Genomic DNA, 12,568 nt, shown 5'->3' with positions numbered 1-12,568 from the left:
TGATGTCAGCTGTGAGTCGCAGGTTGGGAATTATATGTCGAACTGTGCCATACCTGGTTCCATACAATAAACACAGACACAAGGGGACTGAAAGCTGGCTAAAGGAGATACTGAATCAGTTTAAAATTAGCCAGTATGAGAGGAACAAAGAGAGGAACAGGGAGGGAGGAAGGGAGAGGAAGTGAAAAAAACAGAACTACATACTGTGAAATGAACAAGTTCAGTTAGAACGTTCATCAGGATTTGGAAAATCATAATGCCATCTGCTACTCTGGACCTCAGAACATCAGGGATCTCATGGGCCCAGACGCTTCCATTTCCAGGAGGAAGGAAGGAGCTTAACACTCCCTGGAATGCTGCCTCCGTTCTGGAATGGAGGCAACACCCCAGCCGACCAGTTTGGACTCTCTTTTGAGAACATTTGTACAGCTCACAGACATGTTTTCTCTGGTTTAGGGAAAATTAACGGCAGGCAAAATGATTACAGCGACTCGGCAGTGAGGCAGAGCAGGGCCCCAGCCCGAGCTGCTGCATAACTGACCCTGGCATCCAACGTGGGCTCAGGGTGTACAGGTCCCATCATGGTGGATTAAACGAGCACTGTCCTACGGCTGGATAAGACTTCACAATAGAGCAACACATGGTAAATGACAGCAGCCAAAACTGGCCCCACCAGGCAACTGCCCATTCACAGAAGCTATTCACGAGCCTTCACCACCAAGAAATTAATTCATTAATAATACATCAGGCTTCGTGGACAATTCAAAGAAAACAACACAAAGCTACTTGTTCAATGACTGTCTGAAGATGCAGAATTTTCCCTGTTTAAAAAAAACACACTAATCTAACTGACTTATTACCAAGATCAAGATCATAAGGATGTTTATGCTAATATTTTGATTAGTAAAAAAGAAGAAACGGAAAAAATCTATCCATTGAATTCATTCAGCGCCACTAAGAAATAATAAAAATATATATTTTTTCAGCAGTAGCTAATAAAATCTGATTTTATATAGCTGTATTTAAAAAATTATTTTTTCCCACTTTAAACGATTATATAGTCTTCAGACTATCAGGAAAATTTCTGTTTTTAACTTGCTTCTTCTGTTACATTTAAAAAATTTTGTTCCTTCTTTCTCCTTCCTCCCAACAACTCATAAATATGAATTAAATATAATTATAAATGAACAGAACATTAACTTTTGGATTACTGCTGTGTTTTGGTAGAATGTTAATGTCATTTCTAAAGAAACAGTTATTACCAAAAGAAAAAGTAATTACTAAAGGAATCATGGCCTTAATGCTAACCTATTTTCAATCTTCAAACCACTCAAACTACATTAATTTAAACATACTGGACTTTTCAAAAGAAGTATTAGATTTCAAAAGATTGCCTTACATAAAAGAGGAATATCGGTTTTCAGGATCCCAATTATACATTCCCGACATTCTGAGACAGAGATCTAGTTAACAATACCGCAGGACGACACAACTATTATATATCTACTTGTATCAACTTACCAAGTTTCTAATGCCTCCCAGTCATTAAGTTGTACAAGTTACAAATAACATGAAATCCCACATTATCAATACCCATTTAAGCCAGTGGTTAGAGTGCCAGCCACTGTGGTGGGAAGCTCCAGGCAGGCATGGGTCGTCAGACAGCTCAGGCCATCGCATCTTGTCTCACTTTAAACTACCTGTAATTTGTGTGCTGTGAAAGCAACAGGCCATCCTAGGATGTTGGAAGCAGGAGGGGTGGGGATATTCCTTTTACTCTTGGCTAACTTCAGAAATCAGAATTATGGTGCAGGCCCTCAGGCAAAAAAATGAATGGATGTTATTCCCTCTGGAGCTGGTTAATACCACTTTTTGAACTCCAAGGAGGTATTAGTAGACAGCCTTGTTCACGCATCCACACCCCTACCCCGCCTCCCAGAAAGCACCTGCTACATGCATTCCCCAGCAGCTTCTCAGTTAACCAGCCCTCAGTTAACCTGAGGAGGGACTCTCCGTGAAGGACTTTTTAAAAGGCAATAGTGGTTTTAATAGCCAATCCTTTTGTATACATAAATCTTTCTAAAAGGAGTCTATCTCCTCCCTGCCAACTTAAACAGAATATGCAGAAGAGAATTCAATTCTTTTTTACAGGCATGGAGTCATTCTTATAGACAGTGAAACTGAACTGTGTTGTAATATACTTCTGCCCTGGGGGCATGTCTGCAATACTTTCTAAGTTGTCTTCTTTTACAGTTTTGAAAAATAATCTCTCCCTTTGATGCCAGAATGTTCAGCTGTCGCTTTTTGCTTCTATCAAGGGCAGTCACAGTGTAGTAAAAAGAGCTGTGTCCTTTGGCCCTCAGTTTCCTCATCTGTAAAACGGAGTGTAGTCGGAAAGCAATGTGACATTGGGGAACACGGTGGATCGGCTGGTAAATCAAAAAGGTTAAGGCCAGACTTGTGAGTTTTGATAAAGGACTATATTTATTAGCTAAGTATCTCCTCGTCATACACTATTACTTTTTGGATTTGGTTTTCTGAAGTCTTAAAAAAGAGTAGTAACTTTTTATAATTATGCATAAATTTCATTCAACAAATAGTTATGAGTAGATACAGTACTAGGAAGACAGGGGGAAAAAAAAGCCTGGGAACTTAAAACTTTAGCTGATGTATTTATTATAATTGAGTCTGAAACAGGAATTGATATAGTTTTTCAAAAAATAATTTTATTTATTTTTGACTGTGTTGGGTCTTCGATGCTGTGCAGGTTTTTCTCCAGATGCAGAGAGTGGGGACTACTCTCTAAGTGTGGTGCGTGGACCTCTCATTGCAGTGGCCTCTCTTGCGGCAGAGCATGGGCTCCCGGCCACGTGGGTTTCAGGAGCTGTGGCTCGTGGGCTCTAGGGCACAGGCTCAGTAGCTGTGGCGTGTGGGCTTAGCTGCTCTGAGGCATGTGGGATCTTCCTGGATCGGGATTGAACCCGAGTCTCCCGCATTGGCAGGTGGATTCTCTACTACTGAGCCTCCAGGTAAGCCTGGAATTGAGTCTTGAACGAGGTGCTTGGTGCTGTCCTATGAACAGAATGCTAATTATCTCCTCCTTATGTGTGTGTGTGCCCCATCTCAGTGAGGGCTTGACTGCCCATGCCAAATGCTTCTTCTCTGATTCCATCTTCCTACTCTCCCCTACATGCAATTACTCACCAAATTCAGTTTATTCTATTTCCTAAACACCCTTCAAACATGCTAAGGCTGTCCTAATGAAAAGTCTGCATACTTTCTGATCAAGACTATAAGCACAGTAAATTCCCGTCGTTCCCAATTCACTTTCCACAAGCCTGTCAGAGTGACTTTTCTAAAACACAAATCTGGTTCTGTTGATTCTCTGCTTAAAACCCTTTCACCCCCTCCTCTTTCATTTCAGCAAATGCTTTTGGGTACAACGTTTAAAGATTTTTCTAAACCTGGCTGTTGCTTCATTTGTTTTAATACTTTGCCAAGCAGTGTAGCCATACTGAACTCCGTATGGGCCTCAAGCATCTCTGAGGCCAACTCCTGCTGGCCCTTGGGCTTCCCTTCTCTGTAGAGCCCTCCGGCGTATTATCACCTGCTTCATTACGAGCTCTCTTCTCTGTGTATCCCCTGCACCTTGTCTACACTTTGGGTATATGTGGAATTTATAAGGGGCTTCCCAGGTGGCTCAGTGATAAAGAATCTGCCTGGCAGTGCAGGAGATGCTGGAGACTTGGGTTCGATCCCTGGTCAGGAGGATCCCCTGGAAGAGGAAATGGCAACCCACTCCAGGATTCTTGCCAGGAAAATCCCATGGACAGAAGAGTCTAGAATTTATAGGCTGCAAACATCATTAAATGCCTTATCATACATGCTCATTTATGTCAGTAGGTAAAACAGCAGTCACTGTGCTCCTCTGAGAGCTCATCAAGTCTCACACCACTTATAATACCTGCAGTTTAAAGTTGGTGATGGCAGGAAAGCCTGGCGGGCTGCAGCCCATAGGGTCACAAAGAGTCGGACGTGACTGAGCGACTGAACTCAAGTGAGCTCATATATGATTGTTTACGAGCCTGTCCCCCTAACTAAAGCAGAACCTACTGGCAATTGTATCTTAACTAATTCCCTATCCCCTGTACCTAACTCTGGGATTAATACAGGTTTACAGAATGATTGTTTGGGCTATAATTAGTGGTTTTCAAACTGTCATCTAAGGAACTCTAAGGACTTTTATGTGGTTGCCAGAGGTGGGATGGGGACAGTGTGGCGACCTAAGCTTCCTAACCTGTGATCAAACCAGAAAGGTTTCAAAGTTAAAAAAAAAAAAAAAATATATATATATATATATATACATACATATATATATATATATATATATATATATTTTAACTTTCATGTGTCAAAGGACACCATCAAGAAAGTGAAAAAACAATCCATAGAATGGGAGAAAAAATTTAGAATTGGGTATCCAGAATACAAAAAGAACTCTAACAACTCAAAACTAGTAATTTAAAAATAAAAAACAATTTAAGAACAGAAAATGCACTTGAAGAGAAGTGAAAAGAAGATATTCAAACAACTAACACACAAAAATATGCTCAATATCATTAAGTCATAAGGGAAATGCAAATCAAAACCACAATGAGAGATTACTTCATATCCACCATAATGACTACAACAACAACAAAAAAACAAAAAAAAAACTGAAAATAACAAGTGTTGACAAGAACATGGAGAAATCTGAACCCTCATAAACTGCTAATGAGAATGCAACATGGTACAGTTGCTGTAAAATGCAGTTTGGAAGTTCATCAAAAAGTTAAATACAATGTTAATACATATGTAAGACAAAACAAAGGTATAAAGGATGTACTATGGGTGATGCTGGCATTTTCCTGTACTTTACTTGCCTATGGTTTTCTAAACATGTACTACTTGGATAATATTAAACAATAAGCATTGTTAAAATGAAAAAAAAAAAAAAAAAAAAGCTAAACACAGAATTTTCATGTGACCCAGCAATTCCACTACTGGGTTTAACCAAGAGATTTAAAAACATACATCCACATATAAACTTGTTCACAAATGTTCACAGCAACATTATTCCTAATAGTCAAAAAGTGGAAACAGTCCAAATGTTAATCCACTGATGAAAGATAGACAAAAATGTGGTACATCCATACAATGGAATATTATCTGACCATAAATACCGATAAATACCTCAACATGGATGTACCTTGGAAATATTATGCTAAATGAAAGAAACCAAACACAAAATGCCAGATATTACATGTCCAATATAAATGAAATGTCCACAACAGGGAGATGTATGGAGAAGGAAGGTAGATTAGTTAGTGGTTGCCAGGAATTGGAGGAGAGAGAGGAACTAGGAGTTACTATTAACAGGTACTAGGCTTCTTTATGAAGTGATGAAAATATTCTGGAACTGAGCTGTATACTTTATAAGAACGGATTTTATGTTATATAAATTATATCTCAGTACAAATGTCAAACAAAACAGAAAACAGAAATAAGTTTCTCTATGATGATCTGTACTTAGCAGTCCTTTTCAGCTGGACAGGATATTCCACACATTGATTCTTATGCCAGAACCACCCTTATCTTGATTACTGTATCTTGTAATATGTTTCAAATTCAGGAAGTTTAAATTCTCTTTGTTTTCTCTCCCCCTAAGATTGCTTTGGATACTCTGACTCCTCTGCATTTCCATATGAATTCTGGGATCAACTCATTCATTTCTACAAGAATCCACTGGGATTGTACTGAATCTGTAGACCAGTTGGGAGGTACTGCCATCTTAACAGTACTAAGTCTTCCATTCCATGAATCTGGGATGTTTTTCTGTTTAAGTCTTTTAACTTCTTTCAAAGATGTTTTGTAATTTTCAATGTAGAAGTTTTCTACTTCTGTTGAATTTATTCATAACTATTTGATTATTTTTGACGCTAACTAACTTGAATTGTTTTCTTAATCTCACTTTTGAGTCATTCATTTCCGGTTACTAACATGAAGAATCACGACTGACTTTTCTGGTGGCGGCGAGCGGGGGCCGCCCTCTAGGTGTAGTGCGCGGGCTGCTCGTCGTGGCGGTCTCTCCTGTGGCAGAGCACGTGGTCAACGTGCACAGGCTTCAGCAGGCGTGTCATGAGGTTCGGTAGTTGTGGCTCGTGGGCTTAGATGTCCTGTGGCATGTGGAATCTTACTGGACCAGGGACTGAACCCATGTCCCCTGCATTGGCAGGCGGATTCTTAACCACTGGACCAGCAGAGAAGTCTCACAACTGATTTTTGTGTGTTGCTTTTATAACCTATCATGTAGAAGACACTTCTGATCAGGTATAAAACATGACTTATAGGAATTCATTTTTTCCTAGTAAAAGGAATAAGTAAACAGAAGTATACATCAGAAATTTGTTAACTGTCCTGCTGAGCACCTACAGATGTTAGAGAGAAATTTATTTTTAGCTATAATATGCTTGAAACATATATATACACTCAGAGTAATAATCCATTTTTTTCTGGCTATCATATTTTAGATATCCTGAACATTCTGAAATACATCTGGGAACTCAAAAATGATTTGCAAGACAGTTTCAAGCCCTTCTGTCTGACATTTAGTTTTCTCCTTTTCTGACCCTGTGAACTTCTATTCATGCTGTAAGACCTAGCTTAAATGCCACATCTCCTCAAGGCCCTCTCCTAAGCTACCCCCAGAACACATACTCTTCTGGTAGAACAAACTCTCCTGTTTCTGGGTTGTATAGTATGCACCCTATAATGAAGCATAATTATTCATTTCTGTACCATTATCTTTTCCAAGTCTGTGGCTGGGTAGGCTCAAGGGGGAAGTCCCCACTTCAGTCTTTGTAGTTTCCAGCACCTCAATTCATTGATTTCCTGGCTGGCTCCAGCCAGCCCTGGGTTTCGGTGACTCAGCTATCACCTCTCTGTTCCCATCTACCATCACCAGTGTGGCCAGTCCTTTGTTGCCAGTCAAACTGGGAGCCCACGCACTACGGAGAGCTCTGGAGAGCCACATAGCCTCCTGGGTCCCAGTACACTGCATTGGCCCAGGATCTGCGACTGTGCCTCTGCCTTTCTACCCTGACTCACCTAATTTGCAGTTGACCTGGGAGCCTTGCCGAGAAGCCCAATTCTCTCTGGTCTTGGAGGCTGTTCTGAGCACAGCGTGGTCAACTTGGGCTAGTATACAATGTGCACTTTTGAGAACTATCTGCTGAAATGAATGAACACAAGTCCACTCATTTTACTTCATCAGTCTTATTTGCTCTTCTCAGATGAGTGTGTTTGACCTTACACATAGCACTTGGGTATCCAATTTCATTTGATACCTTTCAGTTTTGCTATCAGTCACTGTGAGGAGTGTAAAGACTGAAGACAAGATGATCAGATCACTGGGCTAACAAGTAGTCACTGACAAGAATGAAGAGTGACCAGAGAAAACAGAGGTGATCACAAGAGAGAACATAAGAAAAGCATGAAGCAGATCACACACCCTTGTAGGGCCATTTAGTCTGGGAGCAAATGGTTCTATACACCTCAAAAAGCCCAAGTATACTGCTGAGTGCCAAGGTAAAGTAACACAGGCAAAATGGCTCAGAAATTCACTGAGAGAGAAAGGCAAGATCCCCATAATTCTGTAACCCTATAGGACATCAATACATCAAAGTTTAGTTCAGTGCTATGTTCAAAACATGGACTTCAGTCATCAAAAAAAGGTTATGATACAATGAAACCTTTATATCAGTGAAAAATGATATTCACCACACTTTATCAATAGGGTGCCTAAAGCAAATAAATTTTAGAAACATTCTTTCTAAAAATGCAAATTTTCTCATTGATGTCAGAGCTCAAAGCAGTTATCAGTTATCTTGACAGTAAGGGCCACCTTATTTCCCAAAGACATCAGATGGCCAAGGCATCATGGCACACAGACATACATGACTGACAACAAACCGAAGGACTTTACAATTCAGGTATTCAAGGACCTGGAGTGGACCCGGTTATGAGTTTTACAGTAAGAAGTTCTTTTGAGAGAAGCAACTCTGAGGCAAGTACGGTGCCTCTAAGACAGCACTCACATGCTGAGTTAGCCAGGTCCACGCTGGATAAGCTCCACCCCCCACCTCCCTGCCCGGTTCTTTGGCTACGCTTCCAGTTTCTACTCTGTGGTTCAAATTTCATGTTCACGGCTCTTACTCCTCTGGTTTAACTTTTGGTGTCTTCTATCTGGATCTAGAATGGCTAACTCTGGCTTTGTCCCACAATTCCACCTCCTGACTCCCAACTCCTGAGGTTCACCCCTGGCCACTCTAGCACCACCTGCACCACCTCCTATCCACATGATGTTGTTTTACTACGTCTTCATTCTTTGCCAGGCCACACTAGGAGGTCAGGGTATATCCACATAATAATAAATAAAGTATGTTACACTGGGCTTTGCTTGTTAGCTATTTTGTACGTGACTCCAAATATATCCATCTTATCTGAATTAGATTCCTTTGAGGGTGGTCCTTTTTGATTGTTAACTTTTTCCTAAGAGAAACAGTAGGCTCATTGGAGAGCCATTTCATAATGTGGTATATCCCATGCCCAAGGAGTAAGATGGTTCAAATCCTGGCTGGTTATACTGACTCAGAAATAGAAGCCCTAAATGTCAGACGTAAATGAAGATAGATAGGTAATTGTCCTCTGGGATCTACAAGGGCAGACTTGGCCATTATATTAATAGAAGAGGTTCTCAAACTTTATTGTGCAAAATTACTTGGGAAGCTAGGAAAATGTAGATTCCTGGACTCCATTCCTAGAAAGTAGAATTCAATGATCTAGGTCCAAGAGTCTGCATCTTAAACAACTGTCTTAGATAATCCTGATGTAGCTAGGCCTTGAACTGCCCATACCCTTTGAGAGACACGGTTTCACAGCAATGAGAAATCTGACAAATGCGGGGCAAGCACAGTTACCAAAGGATCCCACCAACTCTTCCTTTCTTAGGAGCTATGATGCACCTCGCCTAAGGAGGCCATCTCGCCAGCTCATTCCTAATACTCTTATTGCCAACCATCAGCTGGTTCCAAGATCAACTTATGTTTGTTTTAAAGATATATGTGAATTTCCCAAGTCTCCATAAAAAAAATACCGATGTTTTTAGATGAAATGGGAATAGATGTCTAAGTTACAGTTTTCTCTCAACTGAGGAAGAAGCGCTATAAAGAAAAACATACTATTTAAGTTATAAGCTATTGTCCTTCATCACATAGACCTTCTCTTCTTAGAAAATGTCCCTATGATGATTTCAAAAGTCTCAAGATTTTACCCAACTCAAACAAGTAAAATATTTTACATTTAATAGCAATCATGGCTACTTTAAATAAGGAATACAAATATCCATTTGATCCAGAAAATCTTCAAGTGAGCTCTCCAGCAATACCCGTATCATTGGAGAAGATATCTGTACCTGAATATTCTGCTGCCCAAGAGTCTGGCAGACCAAGAACAGTAGAGCCCAGGAAATGTGTCAGGCTGTGGACTTGACTTGGTAGGCTGTTTCCTGGGACACTTTCCTAAGCAATCCTGAAGGGGGAGCTCACGAAAATCAGTTTAATTAGGATTCTTATGGGGATGGGATGCCTTTAGAATCTAAGATGACAGAAGACAGTGATGAGCTATTAGATCCAGGAGGTCTGTCTGATATTTGAGATAATGGGGCCTCCATTTGTTTCAGGATGATGCCTTCATTTTTGCACTAACATGGTTTATGGCTTGCATGGGATATATGGACTGACTGATGCAGCCATTAAGGATGCTGGAGCCCCATTCTTACTATTATTGTGATATGTGTATGTGTTTGTTTTTTTCCTAGGAGGATCTTTATTTTTCCTCCCAAATCTCATAACTGGTTATACAGATGTTTAATTGAGAGGAATAATTATGAATTACGATTTTTTTCTTTCAAACTTTCCTATCTGAAACATTTATCGCCTTCACTACAAGCATTTCAAATATTGTAAAATTAAAGTTTAAAAAATAAACACTGCTAGCAGGCAAGCCCAAGCCCAGAAAAACTGTTTCTACAAAACATTAATGTTTCTTAATTGGAATCTTGTACACCGTAAGACTGCTAATTTACAGAAAAAAAGGAATTTAAAGGCAGAGTTTAAAGTAGAAAAGCTGACTGAGAATGAACTTCAGGTAGCTTAACTCCATGAAGGCAAAAGGGACAGTAAAACTTGATGGATAAGGATAATCAGAGATAGGGTGACTTAACATGTGAAAATACCAGTTAAAAGCACAAAAAGTCAGGAGTGTGTTCGGCGGGGCGGGATGGGGGGCGGGTGTGGGGGGGGAATGCCTAATTAGGAATTAAAGCTGAATTGTTAACCTAGAGCTTTTCAACACTTTTGTCACTCTGCTATACTTTGGGTAAGTAAAGCAAGGAGGACAAATTTTATCCAGCTTATTTCTGCTGTTCAACTCTGACCCTTGTCTACTGAACGACTTTAAATATCTGTTACAGAAAAAAAATGGTACCACTTTAATTTCCGGCTCCATCCCCATCTGGCCAGAGAGAGGATAAATTAATATTACCGTGTTTTGTCTTTAGGGCTTCTGATACCCCCAAGGACCAGCCTGTAGGATAGTCTGTTTTGGCAGAGATCCTCAGCCAGCATCAGAAGAGCGGGATTCAGGACAAGGCCAGTTCACGTAACGCAGCTCAGAGCCATACAACACAACTTGCTCTGAGCATGTTGGGCACTGTGCTTCATTAGGAAACAAAATATAAGCTTTCCACACCATTAGGGATGACTTTAGGAGTGAAAGCACATAAGACGATGCCTCACCTCATCAACAATGCACTGCAGAAGCTGGAGAGGCTGCAATGGGAAAGAAGAGAGGAAAAAGTATTAGCCTCTATGCAATATCTTTACAGTGGAGTGGAAAGAAAAAATCATTAATGCAATAAAATATAGCAAGATTAATCAACAACAGCAAACTCTTATAAAAACATTGATGCTCAGGATGTTCTATTATTTCTAATGGTACCTAATCTAATACAGGCAGTTAAAGGTTTGCATTTTCTTCAAAATGCAATTTGCTAAGTTTAAAACAAGGCATTCAAGCATGCAAAGGAAGCAGCCATCAGGAAAAAGAAAAGTGAATTTTTTTCTGAACTCATAAAGCTTACCATTAAAGATCCCTGGTTTTTCTGAATCTGAAAAAAGGCAATATGTAATTAGCATGTCATAATCAAAATGACTCACTTGGACACATTATGATCACTGAGAGAAAATTATTGCATTGCTGGTGGCAATTTGCGGGCATGTGTTAACAAAATTTACATAATGAAAATACACAAATGTTAATAGCTCGCTTCTCATTTATAGGCGAAAGTCAGCAGAATGTTAATTTCACACAACACTTTTTAGTACCCTCCAGGTTGTATTAGAATAGGGAGAAAAACCATAATCCATTTCAAAAGGCTGTTTACGATTCAGATATAAATAATGTTTTATATTGCTAGATTGTGAACACTGGGCTTAATGTTGCAATCATTGCTAATGTTATGAAGCTCACTCTTTTTAAATTAAAAACCGATTTATTTAAAATTGAAATTAAATCATAGTCAGAAATTAGAATTTTGGATTCCTGCCAGTGTCTGCTCACAATCCCCTATTTTGTGAAGAAAACTTTAATTATGTGGTTGAAGTATTTGCCTCTGACTCAAGAGTGGGTGAGGACTCCACCTTTTCCAAAGTTCCTCCAGCCTGTTTGCAGGGCAGCAATGCTTTCTGGGAAAATCAAATGCATGCAAGTTTTAACACTCCTTTTTAGGGGATGAGAGCTGAGTCAAAGAGGAATGCCTGTTCTGGAGGCAGGACGCTCACACAGGTAACACCGATAAACCATGTCTCTTAGAAAGTCACTAAATTAATAAAACACCCACTTAGTAGTTACAGTATTAAACACTTAAGTGTCCTTCCCTCTCCAACCACCCCCCTAAAAAAACTGCCTTGCAGTTACTACAAACTCAATGAAAATGGAGTCCCAGGTATTAAATTTCCTGAGGAGGAAAATTTCAGGGCTTATATACAATTACTGAGGGGTCAGTTGTTTGCTGGGATAGACTGTGCTTCAACAAGCTGGTAAAATATAGGTAAACTAATTAATAGTTTCTTATATGCTTTTAATGGTGCTTTTAGAAGTTCTTTCACATACACATTATCATTAAATTGCACAACCACCCTGAGTCTGGCAAGGATGGTCATCTCTAGTCTATGATGGGAAAAACTGGGCCTCCCAGAGGTGGGGGCAGGTCCAAGGCCTCCAGGATCTGGCTGTGGTTCTTCTGGGGCCTCTCCCATGCTCCCCTCTCTCTAGCATCATATCCGCCTACATCACAGCATTCCTTAAAAACAACTGGATTCACATGTGTTTATATTTGGCATGGTAAAGTTGATAAATTACCAGTTTTGGCGCGCGGGTTCTTCTGAACTGGACTGTTACGCTTCTCCAG

The 12,568-nt window shown here is 39.9% G+C and overlaps 1 protein-coding gene across 3 annotated transcripts in view; it reads right to left on the bottom strand.

Moving 5' to 3' along the window:
* Nucleotides 1-12,568, bottom strand: part of MAP2K5 (mitogen-activated protein kinase kinase 5) — a 261,148-nt gene that overhangs the window by 52,824 nt on the left and 195,756 nt on the right. For all 3 annotated transcript variants that reach the window (XM_065940825.1, XM_065940823.1, XM_065940824.1), the window contains 2 exons: nt 11,240-11,266; nt 10,896-10,928 (listed from right to left, as the gene is read on the bottom strand). In XM_065940825.1, the coding sequence (XP_065796897.1) occupies nt 10,896-10,928; nt 11,240-11,266 (60 nt within the window). The remainder of the gene's footprint in view (nt 1-10,895; nt 10,929-11,239; nt 11,267-12,568) is intronic.

This window comes from Muntiacus reevesi, chromosome 7 (assembly GCF_963930625.1).
Source record: "Muntiacus reevesi chromosome 7, mMunRee1.1, whole genome shotgun sequence".
In the NCBI taxonomy this organism is placed as follows: Eukaryota; Metazoa; Chordata; class Mammalia; order Artiodactyla; family Cervidae; genus Muntiacus; species Muntiacus reevesi.
This window is presented reverse-complemented; position numbering and strand designations above follow the sequence as displayed.